Consider the following 26,568-nt stretch of genomic DNA (forward strand, 5'->3'; position numbering starts at 1 on the left):
ATTCAACTACTGATTTCCTTGCAATAGAAAGTTAACCCCAGCCCTGTCAAGCCAACCCAAGGTGAAAACATTGTGTTTCATTTTCTTCTTTGAGCAAACATGACTTGCCTTTAGTGCACACACTTGAACTACAGCTCTTCAAGGTCTGTGTTTTAAGTTTGAATCCTGGGATTTCTTTTTTTTTTTTCTTTCCTTGCTTGTTTTTATCCTTTCTCACAGCCCTGTTAACTATCTATTTTCTTCCTTGAACGGGATGTCATTATTGCACAGAACTGCTCTGGTGAAACCCCGCCTGGAGTACTGCATCCAGTTCTGGAGCCCCCATTACAAGAAGGATGTGGATGTGCTGGAGCATGTCCAGAGAAGGGCCATGGGGATGATCAGAGGGCTGGAGCACCTCTCCTATGAGGATAGACTGAAAGAGTTGGGGCTGTTCAAGCTGGACAAGAGGAGGCTCCAAGGTGACCTCATTGTGGCCTTTCAGTATCTGAAGGGGGCCTGCAAAAAAGCTAGGGAGGGACTTTTTAGGCTATCAGGGACTGACAGGACTAGGGGCAATGGAGCAAAGCTGGAGATAGGTAGGTTCAGGCTGGACGTGAGGAGGAAGTTCTTCACCATGAGAGTGGTGAGAGCCTGGAATGGGTTGCCCAGGGAGGTGGTTGAGTCTCCATCCCTGGAGATGTTTAAGGCCAGGCTGGATGAGACTGTGTGCAGCCTGATCTAGGATAGGGTGTCGCTGCCCATGGCAGGGGGTTGGACTAGATGATCCTTGTGGTCCCTTCCAACCCTGACTGATTCTATGCACCATGTATATGAGATGGGGGGAACAGTGCTGTTCATTGGTAGCAATGTTAACGTAGGGTTGTTACTAAGTCATTTACTTTTTTTTTTTCCCTGGGTGTTCATGTCTCTCAACCATTCTTATGTGTGAGTAGATCCTGAGTTAGCCCATTTAGACTGCAACATGGTAGCAGCTACAATGTTTCCTGTAACAGTAGGCACAAAAACTGAGGCAGACAGACAGGGCACATGACCCACTGGAGTTTTATTAGATGTGCACTTGCAATACAGTACAGTATGGTATAGGCACGCCTGAACCAGATACAAGTAAGTTAACTCAGGTACAATGGTTGCAGCACAGAGGAATTGTAGTCCACAAATCCTGCCCAAGAAGGAGCATTAGTTCATCCTGACCTCTCCAGCGACAGCTATGCAATAGCTTGTATCAAGCTAGGTGTTTTAAAGTTCTCAGGAATACACATGTATTGCAGTGCTGTTACCATCAGACCTGCAGGGTGGTGCTTGCAGGTGAGCCGTCAGCTGAGTCACCATGTAATGCTAAGATTGCAACTTGGAACCTTGCAAAGGCATCCTAATAGCGTCACTGTTGAGTTGCATCTACTTTTGTTCTGAGGCAGCATTTGCGTAGCTGTAAGGAAAATCTACTGGTTCAATCAGTAAGAAGGAAACAGACACTTCAGTGACCATTTTCTTCTTGGACTTTTCTCTTTGCATGTAACACTTCAGCATATGACTTCTGGACTTTGCCACAGACTACTTGTTAAGCATGGGAAAAAAGCTTTCACTTGTTTAATATAAAAAAGCAAGATTTTTAGACTTTGTTCAACAGTAATGCACATTCATATTGTATGTCTTGAAACCTGACCAAAATGCAGCTTTGAAATTAATAAGGGAAAATAAAAGAGCAAAGGGCAAAGTAAAGCCCATTTAAACACAAAGCTACTTTGCAGAAGATGTTCATATAGAAGGTTTACACATGTCTTGATTCTGAGTTAGAGAATTGTCTCTGAAGTTGTCTTTTCTGCAGAACACAAACCTCAGAATGCTCACTTCTCTTCAGTGCAAACAGCCCTTCAGGGGAAAAGAATTGCAGTCAGATAAGAAGAAATTGTAGGCAGATGTTATAATATTGAATATTTTTCTACTTTTTTTTTTTTCCTTCATAAAGTTTTTTCACAAGCTGCCAAAGATGGACAGCCATATATAGCCTGATCTGCACAATTTCCTTAACATTACTTGTAAATGGACGAGTGTGTGATACAAAGAGTTGCTTTGTAAAACATGCTAAGCACCAAAACACTTCTAAAATATTCTTTTCCACTTAGTTGCTCCTTTTTTTGAGAGGGCCCCTGACAGCCCACTGAGATCTCATTTCTAACTTCAGCCAGTAGGCTGAAGGTAGGCAGAAACACCATTTCAACTGCATGCTGCTGCTCATCTTGCTGTCTTTATCTTCTGCTCTATGATATGCTTAGTGCTTTGAAAACTACTATAATGAGGGTTTTGTCAGATTCTTGCTTTTGCCTTCATCACTGAACTTTTTAATCAGTTTTAGCTCTTGGATGTTCAAGGTCAGAATTAATTTCAGCCTTTCCCTCCTTTTCTTTGCATAATCATTCACATCAGTTTCAGATGTGTGTAAACTTGAGGTGGTAATGCTTCGTACCTAGCATACATGGGTGCAAATGGCCATGGTCCCATATGTTCCATGGGACACTTGAATGACTCACACCCTGCTAGATGTGCTTTCACATACTGATTCATCCATTTTATATTGGATGGATGACCTCTTACTAAGCACTTCGTGCAAGGTATTTGCTGTACATTCTGTTTCACATCATTCAGAAGGTCATGAGACTGCAGTCTCTGGCTCTGTGATGTGATCATGATTGTCTAGTTCTGGTCATACAAAGTTAGAGCACTGTGACACATTTAATGCCTGTCATTTTGAGAGGCAGGGATGTAAGTGCTGAAAGAATGTCACTCTGCCATGGCTGATATTCTGATGGAGCAGACACATCAGTGCCACCACATTCAGAGCCTCAAGAAAAATTTCTCCATTACCTAATTTGTCAGACTTTTTTGTCTTGTACTTAAAAGAGCAAAATTTAAAGATTTTCTTGTCTTCTACAGCTGTAAAAAAGGGCATCTTTAATGCTTAATCCTCTCTGCACTGCAGCTGCTTCATGTATGATATAATCCTCATGTATTGTCAGTGGACCAGACACGTTCAGTCTTGCACAAAGCCGTGAGCCCAGGTTTTGTTCTATGTTGAGCTGGAGATGCTTTCCTGTTGGGAAGGAATTGACATATTTGAGTAAAATCAAAAGAAAAACTTTGTGCAACATCACTGAGTTTTAATCATAAGTACAATTTGTGTTTCCCTGTGAAAAAAGAAACATGAACAGATAGTACTTGGCAACTGAATTCTCTCCTTGATACCTACACACAGCAAACCAAATCTTTCCATCTTATGTACTTCAGTTTTGCCACAGAAACTGTAAAGGTGCAGCAGCTCAAGGAAGCAAGCATCTTTAAAAAAAAAAAAAAACTTAGGATATAGTTTTGTAACTATTTTCCCCGTACTTTTGTCTTCAAAACAGTAATGCATAACTGAGAAGGAAAAAAATAATATCTGCCATAAACTAGCCTGAATCTAAGCCATGGCTTGTTTGATGTAACATGGAATGATGCTTTAAAATAGATGCATGTTAATTTGTGCAGTGAGGCATTCAGCTCTTGTTTTGTAATGTCCTGTGAGGACAGAACAAAACTCCCTTTGTCACTGTATATTAGCAAGATAACATTACCTCTAGTGAGCAGGCTCAGCTATTTACCTGAGGCTTGAAACAGTGCATAGGGAAATGCACGGCATGTTTGTATGAAACTGGTGAGGGATTTTTTGATAAGTGCCATTCTTATGATGTCTTTCTCTACTTCTCTGTATCACTGTATGTTGGACTCCCCCCCCCCCCCCCCCCCCCCCCACTGTTTTCATGCCAAATGAGCTATAGTGCCCTTCACTACTCTCAGACGTGGTATTACCATAAACGGGATTCTTGCCCCATTCCACTTTGTAAGTCTCAGATACTGTTACGCTGAGGAAATGAGAGTAGAAAAGACTAGATGTTCTCTGTGCAGCTGTTCTGTTTGCTGTCCTTGGGAAAGATACTGCTATTGAAGGAGAAACTAGAAATTGGACTTTCCCAAATGAAATTAATTTCAAAGATGTGTAGTCTTGCGCTCCATTTTACAGCACTCCACATTCCACCATGTCTCTCTAAGCCATACTTGGCCTCTTTTATACTCAAGTTGATTTTCTGACTCTCTTCAAGAGTGTAATTGGGTATTTTTGACAGTTGGCATTGAGGCCCTGACCCAATTTGCAGGCCTTGCTCTATTATGCAATAGACTAGTCAACCCTTCTCTCTGCCTGTACTTAAAAGACAGTGACTCTGCTGTAAAAAAGATAACGAATCACATATGACACTAATTTAGAGCACTGAGTCAGAGAAGTCTATGTTGTGCAGGCTTCATGCATTTGTTATGAATAGCTCTTTGAGGGCATTGGAAATTGTTCTTTCCAGGTACCAGGATGTATAACATGCATGACCTGAAGTCATCTGTTTTTTCACTTCTGTAAAACCACCACTGATGAGAGGACTGAATTGGTCTAGGTCTGCTGCCTGGAGAGAGCTGCTAATGATGTAAAGTTGAGGTGAGGCCAGATGGTTGGCTGGAGGCTATGTTTGAAATCGGCATGTCTTTAGCACCATGACTTTGTCCTGAATATCAAAAACACATGTTGCTTTCTGCCTGCATACTGTGTTAGCTTGCTCCTTGAAAATGTAGCTCCAAAATAAAACTGCACTATATGAATCTCTTAAGTTGTTTTCTATTTTTTGAGGTACCATATAATGTCTTGGAATCATGTCATCTCGTTGTCCACTTACAAAACTCTGCCTTTAATAACATTGTGCAAAATGCACAGACTTATCCTTCAGTTACTGTTTCCATGTTGCAAATCTTTCACTGCTAACAAAAATACAAAGCTCTAGAGGGACATTCCTTCAAGTTTTATATGACACCCTGGCACTGATTTTTTGACTATTGTAACTTTGTCTATAACCATTTGTACAGTAGCACTAATTTAAAGTTAAAAAATAATAATTTGTGGTATCTTAGAGTACTGATAAGAACACAGAACCTCTACAGTAGAGCCTCTACTGAAGCATTTTAACACATCCTTAAAATGTGAAGCTGCCTGATGAATAGTTTGGCTTTGAGACACTTGGATTGTCCTTACAGCCAAATTGTGTTTGTTATGGTTGGAAAAGTGGATGAGCAGCAGAAAGGAGGCAAGCTTTTGAAGATTTCAGTGATAAGTCTACAGGGCACAGACTGCTTTAGAAACAGACTGTAACTTGAAACTAGGCTGCACAAATAATTGTAGTTTTCTTGTTTCCAGGTCTCCTTGCTTTACCCTCAGACCAATTGCAAGGATGTCATTTATCATAGTCTATCTTCAGCTAGTTTAAGACTGACATGTCTGGGCTAAGACAATACCTTGGTCTCCCTCTACAGTCACCAGAGTGAGATAGATTTGATTTTGCTACCAGTGTTTAGATAAAGAGGAATTGCCTGTTGGAGACACATAAATGACTCCATTGGCTCTGGAGGAAAACTAGACAATAATGATCTCTAGTTGAGTTGCTTGATTTTTATGTGGCTGAAGCTCAGTGCAGTCAGTCTAACTCAGAGCAATCTCATTTGCGAACACATACTCTTCTCATCTGAAGAAGAGAGTACTTGGCAATAAGGAGTGACCCTAACTCCTTTCCTTTCCCCAGAATCCTGTCCTCTCTCCAATATGCTGCAAATTTATTTTACCTAGAAGTACTTTCCTGCAGTTTAATCAACCACAGTACCACAGTAATTCTCTACCTTTTAGCTTTTTTCACTTCTGAACTGATGTGATGAGAATCCTTTTTGTGGCCTGTCATTTTGAATCTGTCAGCTGCTCTTTCATCCCTTCAGATTTCTGCCTGCCTCTCCATACATGTACAAGGAATTTTTTTGTATGACCATTCATAAATCCTAGTTGGTCCCCTTTTTTTTTTTTTTTTTTTTTTGCCAGTTTTCACTCTTGATCGATTTCAGTGACTTTGGGGCTCGCTGGAGTCATATAGAAAAAGGTTTCTGGTGACCTTTCTACAGACTTGAAGAAGTAAATCTCCTTGTTTTAGGGGACATGTTCTTGTCTGGGAAATGTTTCTGTGATGTTTTTTTCAGATGTTTGACTATCCATGTTTATCAATTTGAGTGGATAATATCCTACTGCACTTCTTCGTTTCTTCAAATGTTTATTATGCCAGTAACATTCTGTTGAGCACTTCGTAATTCAAGGCTTCCCAAAATTTTCTGGTTTTCTCTCTTCTGTCCTGATGGGACAAGATTAAAAGAAAAAATCCTTTGTTCAGATATAGTGAGTCTCTGTACAAATATGCAAGCTTTTGTGCTAATTGCCGCTTCTCTAGTACCATAAAGCATACACAGTCATGTAATTAATAAAAGGATATGTTATGTTCTCTCTTCATTTAACTTGGAAGCTTTTCTCCTCCAAGTAGGCTTATATTGCAGGTTCCACATATCAACTGCAAAGGCAGAAGAATGCCTTTTCCAATGTGCGTTATGGTTTCTTTCTGTCATTTCCTTCCCACCCCTCCCCTCCATGTAATTAATCTATGATGTGTCTTCAGTCTCAATTTGTGATGTCATTTTCATTCTCATTAATATTTGGGTAATTTTTTTTACCTTAAATTCTAAAAAAGAAATAAAATTTCCATTATCCTCTTGGATGTTCTCATCTGTTGATGCTTACGTGGAATATGTTGCACATTTGCTGTTGGGTACTTTCCTGCAGAATGTGTATGTGCACTTACGATGCAGATTAGGTTGTCAACATTGTGCGTATGTAGTCATGAAAATCTGCTGTCTAAGAATACAGAACTGCTGTATCTAGCCTACTGTGATGTTCTGCTGATGTTTTATGATGTTCCACTGCCTTAAAGATTGTCAATTATGTCTGACTTTACTAAAGTTTACACTGAATTACAGAAGGAGAGAACTTGAATATACTAATATGTAAAGAAAACAGCCACGAATGTTACGATATTTGCAGAAAAGAAAAATGGTCCTACTAGCTTTCGAGTAATCTTTCTGAATTTTGAATGCAAAAATATTTAGAAATTATGATTGGGGTTGAATTTGGTGAATTTTGGCACTTAGAAACATAGAATCAGTCAGGTTTGGAAGGGATTAGAGGGATCATGTAGTTCCAACCCCTCTGCCATGGGCAGGGATACCTCACACTAGATCAGGCTGTCTAGAGCCTCATCCCCCACCTCCAGGGATGGGGTTTCGACCACCTCTCTGGGCAGCCCATTCCAGGGCCTCGCCACACTCACAGTGAAGAACTTGGACTCCAGAGTGGTACTTTGTGCTGTTAATACCTGCTACTTTTCAAAAGTATAACAATGGCATCAGAAACATTGTAGGATGGCTTTCTATTTTAGCTCAAAAATTCACAGGCACAGGCCGTGACAGCTAAATAAAGAAAAGGAAATAGGAAAGAAATATCTCATGCAGTTCAGACTAAGAAGGTTTTATTGGTGGATTTTTTTGTTATTGCAGCCATATATAGAACAAAATTTACATATTGTGCTTCAAGAAAGAGTACCGTGGCAGTGTAATAATGCATGGATCATGATTTGGGATACGAAAGAGTAGGTGTTAAAAAAATAAATAATAAGGAGGCAAAATAAGGAGAATCGAAGCAGCACAATAATGTCGAAGCAAGCAGAAGAGGTAGGATGAATAAGAGAAAGGCAAGTTGTTGGAGACCTGTATTTAAAGGGAAAAAAGTGAGATGTGAACTTGAAAATAGGAATGAAATGTACATTTGACTGCTCTGCGACTCTTTTCTCCAGTCTTACAGACCACACTGTGAATGATTAAAATCACAAAGCTTGGTTTGTGATAGTTTCGCTTGCTTGGGAGAATTTGACAGGGAATCCACGTCATTTCCACATCATTTCAGGAAAGGTCATTAAAACACAGAGAAATTTCTGTGGACTCTGTAAATCCTGAACCTTGCATTTGCTAAGTTATTTTCAAATATCTTTAATACTTATGTATTTCTTATATATTGTTAATAACATGGAAGAAGATGGGGAATAATTCATTTGGGTTTATTGACATTCTAAAGAGAACCAGACATTGTTTTTCTCCACTTTAAAAGAATTTCTTAGAATCTGATTAGAAGGGATGATCTGCTGATCTGTTCCCCAAAACTAACCAAAGCTGTTGTGTTTCTATGGTCTTTATTCTGAATTTTGTATCCTCTCTTTTAGGTGGCCAGTGCTTCTCTTGGGGGTGGAATGAACACGGAATGTGTGGCGATGGCACAGAAGTGAATGTTCACGTCCCAAAGCCAATCAAAGCTCTCAGTTACATGAAGCAGATTTTAGTTGGATGTGGGGCAGGACACTCCATGGCTCTCTGTCAAACTCCAAACCTGAAGTTGTAGCATCATGAATGTGAATGGCTACCATTGGACTGCATATCCCAGAAGTGCTACAAGAGGATTGTAATACTTTGGAAAGTGCAGAGGATTTTTCTAAGACTAAAAGGACCAAGTTTGCATGGAAAATAGTAGTATTTTAACTATTGTTTTCCTGGGTCCTTTGCATAGTTACTGACTTTCTTACCCACACACAGAGAGAATGGCAAATGTTTTGCTTTGATGCAATACCATTTGATACAGAGTGTTTTGGGCTTTTTTCTTTTCTTGTTCTTTTGAAAAATCTTTGAAGAAGAAAGAGTGCTTAATTTCCTGTCATCAGCGTATAAATTCAGACTGAGGATATGGTGTGAGAAGGTGAATACATAAGGCCCTTTCTGGTCTTTTATTATGGTATCTTTGCATCATGATAAGCATGTGTTGCACCTGCCAGTGTCTAGAGTTGTGAACTCCTGGCATCTCAGAAAATCCAGTCTGCATCACAGAGAAATGCCAGTGAACATAAATAGATGCACACACGCATTTTAAACAGAAGATGAGGATTTTAAAAAGAAAAAGCTGTAACTTAGAAGGCCAGTAAAAGGGGAAAATGAGACTCTTCTGAAGTAGCTATATCTTGATTGAACTGAAAGGAGTAGTATTTCTGAGGAATTATCTTCTGTGCCAGACATCAATTTATTATGGATTTGTAGGATTGAAAATCTGCATGAATTAATCATTCACTTGCAAATGGAAGTTTCTGAAGCTATTGCCTAGGGAAGAAAAAACTTCCAATAAATCTTGGAAACAGCAGTGAAGTTCTTGTCAAAGGGCATAAGTCAGTTGTAGCTGTTGAGGACGGTTTGATCCAACATAACTCCTTCATCTAACTGCCTTTGAATAAGAAGACTTAAAAATCTAACCAGAAATTCTCCAGCCTAAAAGACAGACCAGAATGCTCCCGAGAAGTTCAGGTTAGTTCTCACATCCATTTGGCAGCCCAGCTGAGTTACTGTTCCGAATGTCTACAGTACTTGTTCCAGGTGAGTGCTTGGCAGAGAATGTAGGAAATGAAAAAGTGTACATTATCTTAAGCTATTATTAGCTGCCCAAGTTGAGCAGAATTTTGGAAGCTATTTATAAAACTGTTCTACACAAATGCAGTGGATGTTAAACTGGGTGTTTGCCATCCACATTTGCAATGGTATTTGATGTGTTTCAAGCTCCAAATATAGAGAATACTACTATGTGGTAAATGCACCTTTTAATGAGACTTACTGTTGCTAAACAGTGGTTTAATTTTTATAGCAGGGAAGTTTACACATTACAAAACTCTCAGAGAAGGGCTCTTAGGAAATAGGACAGGAAGGTTTTCTAATCATGTATCAGCTTATACATGAAGGGGAAGAAATGAAGGTGTTAATATGGGCTGCAAAGATTCTCCCTCTCCACTTTCCCCTTGGTTTTACAGAAATAACAGTTCATAGCCTAATTTGTAAAGCATTTTGTTTTTCTATTCAGTGAATGAGAAACTTGAACTGAGTATGAGGCTGATTATAACAGTTCTGTTACTGAAAGAATTCTTAAGTGTAATCAAATGACTCCTGCAAAAAGTGCAGAGTTGAGACTAGTATTCTGAAGTGGGGGTTTTAATCCATGTGTTAGTTGTAGTTCTTAATGGCCATGTACTGTACTGGGCTGTGACCTCTTGCACTTTTTACTCGCCTAAGCTGCTATTTCTTGACTCTACTCAGTGCCATTTTCTAGATGTCACAGTCTCTCTATTACATGCACTGAAGAGTTCCTCTTATGCTTTCTTTGGTATTGCTGTCTGAGGTTTCTACTCTTTGCTTTCTCCAAGATGTGTATACTGAATAAATGATCTTGTTCCAGTAATCGTGTCCTTTAAATAATTCTGTTCCTTGATTAATTACAGCTAGTATATGCGCTCTCCACCATGGGGTTACTGTACTGAGCATATTTTGTCTGTGCTGTTCTTGCAGTTAACTGCAGAAGAATGGGATGAATTCTATGATAAATAAATGTGACTTGTTTATTTGAAATGTTCTGGACTTGTAACGTGTAATATGAACACACATTTGGAAACGCGAAGAATTATTTGAGGTGATGAGGAGGAAAGAAAGGAAGATTTGTTTTGTTCCTGGGCCTGATATTGTATTTCATATCTGTGTCTTTGACAGGACAAGAATTGCATTTTCTCTCCTTTGTCTAGTTGCCTATATAGATTGAAAACTTTGGAAGTAATGTCTCGTCTTGAAAGCTTGACATACGGAATGCTTTGTTACCAGTCAGGACTGCTGCTTAGTTTGAAGACTGAATTGTAGATGGTACATGGTTGAGTGTCAAATTCAAGTTGTTGCTTTCATATTCAGAAATTAATGTTCTGTTTTGTATGTTAGTTTGCTCTGTTTGCTGTCTTCCTCCTGTAATCAATGGTGTCCAGATGTTAGTGACTATTGCCAATGTCTTGATGGAGAAGATCAGTCTCTGCAAGGCAAATTGACAAGCCAGTGCACTATTGCAATGCTTCTGTGACACAGACAGGCATTGGTATGCAGACATTCAGTGCTAAACAAAGGAAGCCTTTTTTGTAAGCATTCTACTTTCACCTTCATGTGCAAGCAAACTGACAAGGTTTGTAAAATATGTGTTCATGTGCATATACAAAAAACAAACCAGTAGAGCAAGGTAGGCAAGTGTTTGTGTGGCTACTCTCTTCTCCCATTTTCTCAAAAGAAGTAAACCTGCCAATGGGCTCATGTTCATGAAGAGTAGGAGGTGACTTTACAGCTTTACTGGAGAGCAAGTTGTGAACCCTTGACCTTCAGTCCAGAGAACTTTCAGGCTCCTGGGTGGAGGGGAAGAAGGAAGTTGTGTGTGCTTCTGTTGTTTAAAGCCCTAGGAGATCTGCAGTTGTGACTTATTCAACCTCCACATGCACTGGTGCAAGATGCTCCTGTTCCATTTTAAAGAGCAGGTAGGGAAATACGTGTGTTGTGTCAGAAGAAACTGCCTCTTGGAGAGTCTGTTTAGGCTGCTTGGCATTCACTGGGGTTATTTGACTTTCTGTAGCTTTGCTGAGTGACTTGACGCTTTTCTGCTACAGCTGCTGGACCCTGGATTTGAAGTGTGTTCATTTGAAAGAAAAATTCAGTTGTCTTACTTCCTTTTTGCCTAGTCACCACTTGTTACATGACACTGGATTTCCTCCCCTATCTACATGTTGTCAGCCCTGTTGGTGACTAACTAGTTCTTGCTATCTGCAACTGCCATAAAGGTAATTTCTGCCTGAGTGACAAGAGGTTTTGCTCAGCTGTGTGGTTGAACACAGAAAAAATTATGGGGATGGGAAGAATGTGGTTTGATTTTGCATGAGACGACATTTTGGAATCATAAGATTTAAAGATGAAGATGGAAAACAGATGAAGGAGATGAGCTTGAATGTACAGGAGAAAGGTGATTGTGGAAAAACATGGCAGTGGAGATCTTGACATAGTCAGCTGAAACATCGCGGGAAAGGAGGACAAAAGGCGAAGACAGATTCAACCTGCAGGTCCAGAAGACTGAACAAGCACAGAGGGACAGCAGCATTCCAGCTAGCTGGTATGATGGGAGTGAGGTGAGGGACAAACTGTTCTATTTCTTGAACATTGTTGTTTCCCCTTTATCACTGTTTATTAATAATAATATTAATTATTGGCCTGCAGTGGGTTTTGTTTTTTGGTTCGTAGCATATCTTGAAATGTCTAGTTCTCTTTATTTGGAACAGCAAAATCTGTGCTCACTTCCAGCCTCAGCAATGTTTAGATCAGGCCTGTGACCCAGTTCAGCATTTAATAAAATACTTATAAATTCCATGAACTCTGGATCTGATTTAAACAAGACTTGCATCACTTTGGGAATTCCACTTTTCCTCTGTATTAGAAATCAAGACAATGATAGATCTTTGTCACAGAAATTGTGATACTTTGTTTTCACCAAAAAGTCTCTTACGTTGTCTTTGCAATGTTATTTTTAAGACATATGGCATGCTTTGTGCTTTCACTTTCAGCTAGATATTTTCTTTAAAAAGACTCCAGAATATGTCATCAGTCATGTTTGTGATATTTACTCCCAGCTTAGAGTTTGGAGAAACTGAAAATTCCATGAAGGGATGAAGAAAATACTGAAGTAGAAACCCCAAGTCTTGCTTTGCAAAGGCTGTGAGTGGATGAAGTCTGTGGTAGAGAATTGCCTTGTGTGGGTTTGATTGCACTTGAAAAGGTAAACAGTAGAAAAGTAGAACTTACACTGAATTAACTGAAAAGTCTAGCTGATCCAAAAATGATTGGATATTTGAACTTTTGACAAATCAGTATCTTGATGTATGTGCAGAAAAACAGGTAGTACATGTTTTGGTTTTTTCCTTTGTGCCATTCTTGATTCCTGATAAATGCTGGTCTTAGGTGTTTTGCTCTGTGTTAGAAAGAATGATTTAATTGCCTTGATTCAAAATGCTTTGGATATATGGAAAAGGCCTTTTGTTGGATGAATGTCCCAAAAAATAACTATAAAGGCAAGTGTTAACCATGCCAGCCTTTAAAGTTGATTTGGAGAAACTGCATATATAAATCCATTACTTTGTAGCATCTGTAGAGGTGGAAAGGACTGAAGTAAGGCACGTTATCTACCTGTTCATGCATTTATTTCAGATTGATCAGTAAGCTATCTCTGCATTCACTTGTTCCTAATGCAGGGGCAATTTTTACTCATTAGCGCCTCTGCTGAACATGGAAAGACAGCATGTGGCTGAAAATACTCAGCAGTGAAAATGGTCTCTGTATATGAATGTGACTTGCATGAACTATGTGTTACTTTGTGGGAGAGTGAGGAAGCATAAATTTAGCATACTGGGAGAACACATTTTTTAGCTTGATTGGAATTGAGCAACAAAGTAATTACTCCTAAAAAAAAAAAAGCTGCCTATGGTGATGAGAAATTTCAGAAATTACCTTTATTTTGCAAAACTACCTTAGGCATTTTTATTGTGTGACATGTTGAATTTTGATTTACTTTCAGAAAAGTCATTGCAGGTTGTGAGATGGTCAACTTTATGGCCAATTCCTGTGATCCCTAGCCTCTTGATTTGTTCCAATTTTCCTCATCAGTTTCCAGATTGCTTTGCCTATGGGCCACCTTATTGTTGAGATACAATGCAGTCTCAAGGGGAGTACTGTCTGCAGAGTTTGTGATCAAGACTTTGTCAGTCAAAACTGCAGAATTTCAGATCAATATGATCATCATCTGTCAAGTACACATGAACACTTTAAGAGAGCATTTTTACTTTTTTATATTTAGAAGGGGGACCAAGAATGGTGAGATTTTTAATGTTCTGGCATGATTTTAGCTTTTTGCTGAACCATCAAAGGAGTTCAGCTTTTGTTTTGTTTTAAATTATTTGAATGCATGAAGACATGTGGTACCTAAATTAAGGCAGCAAAGGAGTTGCCAATCAGTAATGAAGATGCTCTGTTATTTTAACTGTGTGGGTGCTTAATCATGTTCCATAATAATCCTTTGCTTTAAAGCACAAAAGAAAAGGGATTCCTGCAGGGACATCATGCTTTTCTGCAGACAAGGAAATGTGGCATCTTCTCAGTAATAAAAGTGCTTCTCTCCTCTGGTACCTTAATTCTGAATAGATTATGATAACTGTTTTTACTTAAATGCCACTTTTATTCTTTTGGCCTCCATGGACTTTAAAAAGGAGATAATATCCTGAGGCACAAAAAGATTGGAATGCCCCAAACAAGGTAATCAAGCAGGACCACAGCAGAGCCAAGAATAAAATTTCCTCTTGAGTCCCAGGCTGAGGCTTTGGGTTTTGTTGTTATCATTAGTTAGGGTTTTTTTGTAGTGTGTTTTTAAAACTAAGCCTCATTGCTGTTAGTTGTTCTTTCTCTCCTTGCTCTTCTTTCCCCCTCACCACTGATTGTTGTCTCTTCACATGCTCCCCTATCTCCTACTTGCATGACCTATTTTCCAGACCCATCCCGTGTCCTTCTCATTTCACACCTCTTATGCTACTGCTGCCTCTTTCCCAGTCACCCACTTGCACTGACACCACCAACGCAAAGCATGGCTCCTGCTGAGCTTATTTGCTTGGCCTCAAGCCATGAGTCTCCTGTTCTGGTGTGACTCACTGTCAGCAGCCTCTGCATGGGCTGTATTGTCCTTTGGGTCTGTAAGCTGTGAGGTACCTTAGAGTCATAACTGGGCTATTGGAACTGCAGAACTCTGCCTTTTGCTGACTAAGGAATCTCTTACCTGTGCTCCATGGGCAGTAGAGAAACCAATAAGGCCTTGAAGTATACAATCTTGATATTTGGCACCTGGAGATGTTTGGGCCTATGTATTTGTGTAAAGTTTTGGGGTTTTTTTTAAATGCTTGAGTGAATGCTGAGGTTGAAACCCTGGCTTTGTTACTCTGAACCAGGAAGCGTATCTTATGGAGACAGGTGAAGCCCATGGGGGCTTACATTTAAAGCATTTGTTTTAAAGGAAATAAGGGGGGGAAAGTCATGGTGCCATTCTGGATCTATATTCTAATTTCAAATTCAAATTGAGCTCAAATATTGTTACTAATTGCAAATAACTATTCCTCTAAGAGAGAAATGTTGAACCTACAGTCCTAGGTGAGTACAGAGGTTTGAGGACTTTGAAATGGATGCGTGCTCTATGCCCAAACTCCAAATAAGTGACTTAAAAATGACCTGCATAATTTAAGCCTTTTTCATGAAGGGAATTTAGTTTGTGTGACCTCGGAGACAAAGATACTTTCAGCTTATTTATGTGGAAAGCAGAGAGGTAGGCTGTCTTTTTTTAAGCAGTGCTGTGCTCAGTTCCTTTCTGAATGCACTTTCCTTAGCCCTATTTGCTCTCTTCTGTATTTCAGCCTGCTCATTTCTCCTATCAGCCATTTGTTTCAGTGATGTAATTTTTTTTTTTTTCCCAGAAACTTTAAGGAGAGAGAATGCAATTTACATGAAAAATCACTTTATCCAGATTAATGACTGCTGCACTTGAGCGTTATCATAGCAGTATTAGCTAGACTTCTATTGGAGTGAGAGAGCAGAGACCACTTCAAATCCTTGCTGTCTGACATTGTAGTTGTGGAAACACCTGCTCAGTCCAGAAAACGGAATACCTTCACACAGATGAAGGAAAAGCTCTATGCATAGAATTTGTGGTGCTTTTAATGTTACCAAATAATAAACCACTAATGGCTAGCAGGTTCAGGTGAAGGACAAGTATCAGCCCCTCTAGCTGGGGTTCCATTGCCTGAATTTGCAGAGGAAGAAACCTGGATAGTCATTTCTGTTGGAGAACAGACAGAATGTAGTGGAACTACAAAATGTGCTTCTGCTTTTACTTGGGATGCTGTGAATCAAAAGTAGTTGGTGGCATTATTGCAGGTCTGAGATCAGAATCTAGTCAAGTGTATAGTTTTAGTGCTGTAATGATACATGCCTTGTGTGGTGGGAGTGGGCAGGCTTGAAGGAATCCACATTTTAATATCCTAGCAAAAGCGCCTTAAGAATAAGGCAGCTGGAATGATGTGTTAAGTTTCTCTGAGGATTCAGTGTCAGGATTTGGTGCAACACCTCCTTAAATTTGTCAGTTGTCTTTCTCTGTTTCCCTGCATTCTCTTTTTCCCCTGCTGTTGTGCAGGAGGAACTCTGAGGTCAGACAGACCTTAAGCTTTAGAGAATCTCCTGAAAGGTCATGGATAGAAGCGCTTTTCTGTTTCTGAAGGGTTTATAGCAAAAGACAATTACCTCAAATAAGAATAAGCTGAGGGAGTACCTAAATGAAAGTGGGAGTGGTAGATGTAAAACATAGCATGGAATGACAATTGCTGTAGAGCATGTGTACCCAACTTGGTAGCTAAGGCTCTCGTATATGCAGAGTGAAGTGCAAGGGTAAAATCTATGTGGGATTTACAGGGCTGAATTGTTAAGAGTTCCTTATGGTAATGGACAATTTGAACAGCCTTCATGCTGTGCTCTTGAGTTAGTGTTAAATAAGAAAATGGAGCAGATAAATCTATTTCTGGCTTTGTAATACATTATAAGAGGAAATGATGTTCATTAGGCAACTTTTGGATCCAGGATTAACCTGGATCTTAACTCCGGAGGTAAGAAATTGCCCGTTTATCAGCTAAGAACAGGATAGAAACAGACAGAGAAAAGTAGTTCTTGGCAGAAAGGATAGTCAGCTGAAATAGAAATCAAGTACATAATGCTCCATGAAGGGACTACAAAGGAGTTCTCTAGTTATGTACAAACTGAGATTATCAGCCTTTGTTCATGAAACACAGCTTGCAGTCTTCCTGATTTTTCCTTTTGGAGCAAGAGTTTTGTGAAGACAAGGTCCAGTTGCAGTTGGTTTTGTTTATAATTTAGCACTTACCAGAGCTTTGAGTGTTTCTTCTAGTTTTTTGGGTTTGATCTCCACTTCATCCAGACCACAGGAATATTATTCTATTAAATGTCTATTGTCATGAGCATTTTCAGATGCCATAGCTTGCCTAGAAGATTGCCAGCTCATTTGAAGTTTCTCATGTGAGGATGAAGTTTCCTTCCTTATAGAAGTACATTACCAAAAAGGCTCAGTCAATCAAGATGCTGTTGATGCAAAGTCCATAGTTGTTATTATAGCAGTTGAACTGAAATTTAATCCCATTGTTTCTTGGTTCTGACTGATGCATGTTTTGTGTAGCAAATAAAGTGCAACTCAGGCACCTGGATTTCTTTGAGAGTTTCATATCAAGTGGAATGCTGTGGCTCAGTGAAAAGCAAGTGAAGGACAGGGCCCAAAGACTTAAGAAAAACTGAATTCATTTAATCAGCTAAAAAGACAAACTTTTATTATTGTTGGGGAGGGGAAAAGGAAGATACCTAGATACTGATAGGTGATTTTAATCTTCCCTCGAAAAATTACTAATGGTGTGAATTCTTCAGACATCGGTTGTATCAAGTGTTTGCAGGCTTCGTTTATTATCTACTAACCAAAATCAGCATTGTAGAACCAAAGCAATATCAAGCTTTTCTCCTACATTTCTGTTGAGAACACTGTATTTATTCAAGATTTTAGAAGCAAGTCTCTGGAAACCCCTGATCACTTCAGAAAAGGATTCCCCTTTACACTATACAGCAGGCACTGAAACCATGATACAAAATTTATTTCATGCTAGAATTGTTTTGCATAACATTGTGCATGCATTTTACTCAGTACTAAATTGCATACAATGCTGTTGTCTTGTTTCTTAAACTTTGAGACCATTTATAACTTGAATATTTTCCTGATTTTGTACTGTAAGTCCCAGTTTTAAAGTAACACCTCTTTTGTTTAAAATTAATACTGATTACTTAATATGAACAATTTATGAAGGGTCTTTACGTTGGATCTATACATCAATAAAATACAACATAACCAGAGCTGGAAAATTAAATCTAGACCAGCCGTTACTGTCAGGTCCGAAGGAAGGTCCCATGTGTCACAAGCATGCCAACAAAAACAGACAGGAAAAAGTTTTTCTTATTTTTATACACTTCTAGTTGGAATAAAAGTTCTTGATTTCCGTGTGGGTGTGATGAACTGTGAAGGCGTGGTCAATATGACCGATGACTGCCTGATTGCACTTTAAAACCATTACTCTGTATCTTGTATACAAAAAGAAGCGATCCATAGCAAAGAAATGTACAGTTTTATAATGTTTTACATTTTGGCTACAACAATGTATGTAAAAGTAAAGAGCTTTGAAAGAAAATATATAACTTTGCTTTTTTTTCTCCTTAATCATACAGTTGCAGTGTTTCTTGTTAGTTTTTTTGTTGTTGTTTTGTTTGTTTGTTTTTTGTGGTTTGTTGGTTTTTTTTTTTTATTTTAAAAATTTTTTTCTTCATGCAATTCATGCTATGGAACAAAAAAATAGATTAAAAAAAAAAAAAAAGAAAAGAGGATCTTCTACAGTTTTGTTACATTTTGGCCGTAGAAAAAGCCTGCATCTCTAGTACAACTCCAAACCGACGAAGAATCATCCATAAAACCTGCATGGAGCGAGTTAACTTTGTCCAAATGAGAAGGTCTTCTATGCCTGCACAGTTCCACACAGATGTTTATTAGCCATCAATGTTCATCTCCATCTTGCCTTGTCAGGTCACTCTGACTGCCTCTGTTGGCATATATTTAGCAATGACTGGACTTTCTTTGCAAAGATCTGCATGTAAAGAATACAATCAGTACTTGAGCTTCTTCCCTGCGCTTTTCACATCAAGCTCGGCATCTTAGTTTTAAAGGAAGGAGGAAAAGGTGAAATAGCTACATGCAGAGGCAGCCATATTCTTCTTCAACAGGATTTTTTTTTCCATGCAGCGAGACCGAGACCTCTCTACAGTGTGTCTGAGTATTGCTTTCAGCTTAAAATAGGCGCCCATGCAAAGTTTCATCCTACTGTGCTTGTTTGCTCAAACTCCTGCAGGGTTCCTATGGCTCAAAAATATCCTGAGAAAAGCAAAATCTTCCATCGTTGGCATGTTTCGTTATTGACTAAATGCCTAACACATTCCATACAGAGCCAGTAGATCCACCATTAACCAAAATCAGCATATACTAGCAGGATGCACCAGCAAGGAAACTATTTGGTGCATCTACTCTTCATCCTGTGTACTGATACCATGCAGCATGTATGGCCCACCAGTACTATGCAAATGCCTGCCTATTGTGATCTGAGTGCTATTTAGGAGTGTTGTCACCTAGCATCAGTAGTAACACCATTCCCAGCAGGTGCTACTGTGAGACATTGCATCTTCAGACTTAGTCACCTGGATTATATGCAACATAGCATAGGCTAATTAAAAATAAAGCTTTTTAGACCATTCTCTGCTACTGATCCATGCTACAATATAGATGGGATGGGAGACCAAGAACGTCTCACTGGACTAGGAGAGCTGTAGGGCGCAGACACTGAGGATAATCCTATCGCTTTTCCACTTATGCCAGCTATGCTGTTAAGGCTCCGTGACATTTCGTAACCTTCATTTAAAAGAAAAATGCAAAGTACAGCATTGGATCAATGACAGAATGGACTAAGAATGAGGTCAACATTGTAGCCAGTTCAATAGCATCTGCATGCATGGACATGCCGAGAGTAGTATCACTTGCAACATGACTGGAAGGCTGTTGTAGTACAGAACATGTTTTAAAAAATATATATGTATACTTTTGAAAAATGATTTCTCAAGGAAGTTCAGGCTATGTAATTGATCCTACAGGCAGCAACATGGTTGTACTCTAAAAAAGAAAAGTCAGTGGGAGGAATTTTCTTTGTATCAATTATATATTCAGACATACTTCTCCCTTCCACTTCATGCATTTTGACCTCAGGCAAAATTAAGGTTTCTGGTATCTTTAGGGGCAGGAGGGGGAAAAGGCAACAAAATCCATAGAATTTATTGTGTTGCTATAGAGATACTACTCTTTTGTTCTCAGCATTACGAAAGAAAGAAAAAAAAGATAATTGCATGCATTCAGTTTCCCTCCCCACTCCCTCCCTCCCTTTCCCCTGTTTTATCAGACATGCATGTAAGTAGCTCAGCAAGTGTACAGAGAGTTACACAAACTATGGATGAAATTCTGTTGGAACAACAGTTAAGATGCTCTCAACGTGTTTCAAACAGGCCAACAATATGCTGACATATATTACTCTTTAGCCAACCAGCCTCTGTTTCATTCAGTAACGAGAGGCAGTTGCAGTGCATCGTGAAAACCATACATTCCTCATCCCAAAGGATGTGCCATTTGGAGTGTTCCCCTGATCCACTGGAACCACCCGAACTCGCCCAGGCTGAATGAACACGGCCAACGCTTATCCGATACAGAATCAAGTAAAACGCTTTGCTACAAAGGTAAATTTCAGAGGATATACTTTCATATGAAAGTCTTGTGGTCCAACTCTATCTTTGTTGATGATAAGCTCTAAACTTATAAATACATACACTATCTATAACTGGCATTTGCTATAACTATTGCCCATCATACAATGGCACGTGGGAATTCTGTACTCCATACTCAGGGTATGGTTATGTCATACAATCTTTGTGGTTTTAAAATACTGACTATATCATATACTATATACAGTACACCAGTGATAAACACTGATCTGAAGAGAGAGATTTCCAATTTTCCTTTTCCTTATCAACTTAGATGCGTACATATATAACTCTGATTTTGGTTTATATGGTTTCCTTGTGTTAAATTACTTAAACAAAACAACCTATTTTAAGAAGGGAAGTATTTTTCATTTGATTTGGCCTTTGTTGCTAAATAGATTATTCTGACCATTAGCAATCTAAAATGCAGTTGCTTCTGAAACATTTGTGGCTATCAGAAGTCTGAGAAAAGAACTTGCAATGGTTTATTTATGAAAGTGGTTTTAGATTGATTATTTTCCAATTGTGAGACACCTGTGCAAACAGATGTTCTTGTATATTTCTCTTTCTGTTGAACTAAACAGCTAGGAATAGCCAAATAACTTGTTGTAGTGCTCTATTCAGGTAGCCAAATAGTAGTTTCTTATCTCTTTAGGATGTTTTGTGTTTGTGGTTAGTTTATCTTCTCTGTCTGCCACCTTCATGTGTATGCTCCTCAGAGTCTGGTAAGATCTGTGAGCTTTCGAAGTGGCAAACCTTCATTGCTATGAAATGCTAATTGACCTCTCCTTGGAGGATGGGCTAATTTAAGGACTTTGCAGAGCATCCTCCACTAAAACTTAGTGCACCAGCTGGAGTGGAAGACTCAACTGCCTAGCATAGCTGCATGGGGTAGTTACAGCTCCTCAGGCTTTTCTTTCTGAAAGAAATAGGTTAGAAACTCCAAATGCAGACATCAGGTGGTGGTTTCCAGCCCAAACGTGCATCTCTACAGCAAGCGCACTATTGCGTGCTACAGCTACAGCTGACTTTCTCATATTTATTTACAACGGTTGCTATCTACATGGTTACAGGACCCCAGCTACATACCCTTTCTTATTCCTCCATCAGGCGGGCAGGGATATTCCCCGGTTGATAAGAGGAAGCAGGGTCCATATCTCTCCCGAGTGCCAGAGCGGGTAAAGGGCAGGCCCTCATCAGGCGTAATAGCCTGGTCTATGTGGGGACAGTCTTCGTTTGCCAGCGCCGCCTTGGCCACCTCACCATTCAGTTTCGAATCTTCAAACATATAAGCAAAAGGCTATTGAAACACTATGCACTGTTTATTAGAGTTCCAGCTGCAAATTAAGGGTTCACAGCTAAAGAGTTCTATAGCAACACTACAAAAGGTAGCACATCTGTCCTAGACACTGCATTCATGTGCACTGCACCAAAATAAAATAAAGGCTGTTAGGTGGGAGGAGAAACAACATGAAATTGCGTTAGGTGTAACAGCAGCCACCTGCACTTCCGCACAGAGGGGCAGTTTCAGAAACGGGCGAGCTTTGGTTCCTAGTCCTGTGAGCAGAAGACTGCAGTTAGAAATCGGAGAATGTTTTGGCATGACATCGGATGGTGCATGAACGACCTGTTGGTCATGAAGCCTACTGTCGCTCAGCGCTTCGGAGAGGCAGTGGACTGTCAGGTCGGGTTTAGTATTTGAGTATATTCTGTTTGTGCTGATTTATACTTATGTGCAACATTACTGAGGGGAAAATTCCTGCTCTCCCCCTCCCCCAGATTTACCCGGATTGTTTGATAGCATTTCCAGTATCAGTCATGCAGAATGGCTGTACACAGTTCAGACACACAGAGTACGTTGCATATGGAAGTACGACAGCAGAATGCGGATTTTAAAAAGGGCAATCCATTTTCTGATGTTCTCCTCTGAAACACATACAGTATTTGCAATGCCAGCACAGGACACTACATATAGAAAACACTACAGCAGGCCATAAATTTGGAAAATAGATGGAGTAAATTTTTCTCTCAGCTGTTAATAATGAAATTAGGTTGTCAGATTTGCCCATTTTACTCCACACATTCCCATGAGGATAGACTGAACACAGTCAGTTTTCTCTGTGTGACTTGTTTGACATTTAGAAAACAATTTAAAGTGCTATTTAGTGTAGGATTTATTTTAGGGGCTTAAAGTGCAAATTGGTATGTTAAGAATATACTCCAAGTATGGCACAGCTCAATGTGAGTATTTTGGTTGAAAGGAAGGGAAAACAGTCAATGTACTTTCTGAAGTTTCACAAATGCTGAGATACATTAACTGGGTGGTATTGGCAGCATCCTACACCTCGGTTGCACAATGCTTATTACCTAGATGCTGTAAGGCAATGGGTGGTCCTGCAAGTCTTTAGGAAAGACAAACTGAACAGACAGACTTAATTTCAGTGCTTCTTCCAGATTTGCCTACCAACTTGTTCTGAATGCTACATCATATTGTCATTTATGTTTCAGCAGTTTTGAAACCAAATGAGAGAACAAAAGGAAAAGTACATCAGGCAGGGCTTGCAGAGAAGGGTTTTGATCCTCTGGCTTCAGATGGACAACATAGGTGACTTGTGAGCAAAAGCTGCTTAAAGTTATGTTTGTTGATCCGCACATGCACACACACACACACACACACACAGATGTATACAATGCAAACTGCACCTCTATCCAAGCACCAGTAATTGAATTCTATGCTTTTACTTTTATTTAGGTGTCACTGGTTGGTTCCAACATAAACAGTCTTTTCTGCAGATCTCACCTCTGCCTCCCTTCTTTTCCATGCAGAATCAGCCAAATACTTTTTCAGAGAGAGAGTAATGTTTTGGTTTGTGTGATGAAATAATCAGGTCACTCAATGCGTTTTCAAAACAGCAGAAGCTGTAGTTGTGTTGTAATATTTGCAGACGCTAATTTCAGAAGGATTCTAAAGTTTTAGGTTTGCACTGAGTTACATTTTCTGCCTGTTCATAACAGTTCTGTTTAACGCCACTCTGCACAAAACCTGGCATGGCTGCCATAGTAACAATGACATTGCAGGTACTGAGCTGTTGATTTAAAAATCATTTAACTGTGTTTGGGGAGAGCCACTGTCCTCATGGGGACTGGGCTTCTTTGTAAACTTCTACTGCTACAAGCTGAGGCTCTAATCTTGAAACGACTGAGGCAGAACTCTGCAATGCAATTTATGAGTTTCCCCATTGCTACATCTGAGCCTCGATCTGCAAACTAAACTGTTAGTGATGGAGAGGGCACTGCTCTGATTCTAGAGCTCAAAATATAATAAGCAGAGTGGTTGTGGACCTGGCTGCTCTCTGGTAACACTTTTGCAAGCACCTTGCAGGCTCTGTTGTGCTTGAATGACAAGAAAATTGACCTTCTTTGAATTTCTTAAATAGCATTATATATCCCTAGCCACTTGAGCTGGAATGTGCTCTCCAGAGTCCCTTAGCAATGACGCCATTTCCTTTGTAATTATTGAAAATCCACAGCCTTGTTATTTTATTTCTATCCAGTAAGAAGAGAAGAGAGTAGCTGGAGACACAGACAAATATCTGAGCTGTCCTACTAATGTCACTTGAATATTCCATGCATGGGCCACATCTTAGGAATCAGATGCTGGACAGCAGTGCTAATGCACAATGACAATTTTACTGAATAATTAGGAGACACAGAAATTACTAGCACAGAAAACTGCATCTGTCGCTGGTGTATATAAGCAAGTCTTGAGTAGCTCTGTTCCAAACCACCTAATTCTCTGAAGATAGGACTGGGCAATCACATGGTATTTAATATGTGATTAGTCTGTTACATGAATAAAGAAAACATCACTGATGCCATCAGACCAGAGTTAGAAGTTCCTAATGTTTTCACTAGAATATCTACATGCTGAACAATTCCAGGAATGAGGTCTAAAGATGGGATGAAATGATGTAACTTTAAAATTATTTCCCAAGTTTCAGTTTGCATGTTTGTTTTTTCTGAGATGGACCTTGGATTTGAGAGAATTTCGGATAAACCCTTTATTCTCTTGTGGCTACCAGTCTGGTTATAATAACGACTACCTCTAGGTGTTCAGCATTCCAAAGTCTTGATTCCAGCCTACTAAATTCACATGAGTCATTCCATCCCTGCTAGCAGAATCTGAATTAGGTTTGTATAGCATTTTTTTGCTCTCTAGGTTCTGCTTTATGAAGAAAAGTCAGTGTTACCATCTCTGTTTTACAGATGGGCAAAGCTACCATGCAGCGAAGTGACTTGCTCACTGCTATGTAAGAGGTTATTTACAACAAAATCTTCTGATTCGCAGCTTGGTACCTTATCTCCATAATTGTCCTATCTGTGAATACCTAGTTAAATGCACCAGCTTTAAACATTCTCCTGCAGAGATTTGGCTGAGAGGCTAAAGAAAGAATTCAACGGATCTCCCAGGGGAGTAGTATGTTTCACAACTACCTCATTTGTGTGGTTTCTGCTTTCTTTTTTCCCCTATCTCATCTATCTCCATTTGCAGAAGAGTACTATTAAAATGCTCCAGGCATTTCTGAGCAAATACTGAGTTTCAAAATGGGGAGGAGAGATTTTGAGTAAAAAATATATTAGGAGATCTGTTGGATTTTGCATTGTATACTTTGCTTGTTGTGGAGAAGCACAGCAGAGATACTTGTCTACTCATCCCTTTTGTCAGCCAGCCATTGTGGGCTGCCATTGTGGCCTTACCAGTACTGGTGTTTTTGATGGTAAGCTAGAGTCTGACACTAAATCTCTACCTATTTGAACTGCATCTTACGTTTAGACTATCGGTAGACATAATTGTGTGATGTATTATTGATTTCACTCTATGCTTGGAAATGTGGCACTTGTAGACAAGTGGTCCCTAGACTGGGAAAGTCACCCCAGTCCTCTCCCTGTATGCAAACACTGCCATCTTCCAAGAGCTGCCAAGAAAACAAGTTCCTGATCTGCTCTTTGTATCTTAGATGTCTTCAGAAATCACATGTGAGCCAGGCATGTTCCCAGCTCACACTGCTGCTTCTTGACATTGTAGCTGCCCTTCCTCCTTTGTCCCCCAATTCACAGAGCTGTGAATTGGTCACTTACCCCAAGCTGAAAGACACTCTCAGGATGAACCATTTTCTGTCCTTGCAGGACTGGAAATCTGATGCCTTTTCCAGTCTTTACAGGAGCTTCTGTATCTCATAACTACTTGGACTGAAACAGGACTGAGAGAAACTGCACGACTCACAGCATGATATCCATGCATTTTTACCCATGAATCAGTTCTGGATACGTGAACCATGACAGATTCTTTGACATACTAAAGAAGGTCAGCTCTTCTCAGCCCTGGATCAGAAACACAGCATTGAAGAGACCTAGTGATGTTTTACTTGGTCACATGAGCTCAGTGGCAATCTCTTCCAGAGGAACATAGACTACTCTTGTTTAATGGTTAAAAGAAACAAGGGCCCAGCCTTAATACCTACTACTTCTCTGAAGAGCCATTTGCCATTATTCAAAAGTTCAAGGGACTTCGGGTTTCTGCAGCCCTGTGATACAGTGGGAGGGGTTGACAGGCAGGAAGGAGGTAGGAGCAGTTTACTGCAATTGAGGGCCAGAACTGACAAAGGAAGTTGCTTTAAAGGTCAAGGTCTTCTTCCTTCTAAGGACACCTTGTCTGACTAAAATTACATTCCACACCAACACTCCATGTACAACTCAAAATGAACTTAGCGCTTATCTAATTCTCGACCGTGATCTTGTAGCCCTGATCCCAAACCTGGGATCGACATTATTGCAGTCTGTGGATAGTCCTGCTCCTGACCACTTGACATTCATCCTCTGATTTTCATTTGGAGCCTGAGGGTTATATTCATTTGCTCATTTTCAAACACCTGACACTAGCCTTGACATGCACAAGAGCTGCGTGAAGTCTCTTATGTAGAAAGATCTTTATGAGGTCACTCACGGCAGATAACTTTAACCAACTGATCTGGAAGAAATAACACGTTGAGTTAATTACTCTTCTAGTTTTCAGTCCTCTTACATTTTTCTGGTGATGCAAAAAGGATGTTAATGTGACAAATATTACTTGTGTCATTCTATGCTGGCAACAGAAAACTGTCTTAGTATAATGGTTTTCTCTGGCTCTTGGGCCAGTGATGGAATGATACAGGA

At 39.6% G+C, this 26,568-nt stretch overlaps 2 protein-coding genes across 12 annotated transcripts in view; one reads left to right on the top strand and one right to left on the bottom strand.

The window, feature by feature from the left end:
- The window catches only part of SERGEF (secretion regulating guanine nucleotide exchange factor), a 144,048-nt gene extending 133,623 nt beyond the window's left edge, over positions 1 to 10,425 (top strand). For 2 of the 7 annotated variants that reach the window (XM_064163592.1, XM_064163596.1), the window contains one exon: positions 4,389 to 4,645. In XM_064163592.1, coding sequence (XP_064019662.1) covers positions 4,389 to 4,444 — 56 coding nt within the window. In that variant the 3' untranslated portion in view covers positions 4,445 to 4,645. Of the gene's footprint in view, positions 1 to 4,388; positions 4,646 to 8,213 lie in introns of those variants that run through there. The other 5 variants (XR_010306725.1, XR_010306731.1, XR_010306728.1 and 2 more) reach the window with 5 other exon arrangements.
- Positions 1,027 to 26,568, bottom strand: part of KCNC1 (potassium voltage-gated channel subfamily C member 1) — a 112,959-nt gene continuing 87,417 nt past the window's right edge. The window contains exons 3-5 of one of the 5 annotated variants that reach the window (XM_064163583.1): positions 21,445 to 21,633; positions 2,866 to 3,091; positions 1,027 to 1,872 (exon numbers count right to left, since the gene is read on the bottom strand). In XM_064163583.1, coding sequence (XP_064019653.1) covers positions 2,910 to 3,091; positions 21,445 to 21,633 — 371 coding nt within the window. In that variant the 3' untranslated portion in view covers positions 1,027 to 1,872; positions 2,866 to 2,909. Of the gene's footprint in view, positions 3,092 to 17,264; positions 19,460 to 21,444; positions 21,634 to 26,568 lie in introns of those variants that run through there. The other 4 variants (XM_064163582.1, XM_064163584.1, XM_064163585.1 and 1 more) reach the window with 4 other exon arrangements.

Source organism: Pogoniulus pusillus, chromosome 24, assembly GCF_015220805.1.
Source record: "Pogoniulus pusillus isolate bPogPus1 chromosome 24, bPogPus1.pri, whole genome shotgun sequence".
NCBI lineage: Eukaryota > Metazoa > Chordata > Aves > Piciformes > Lybiidae > Pogoniulus > Pogoniulus pusillus.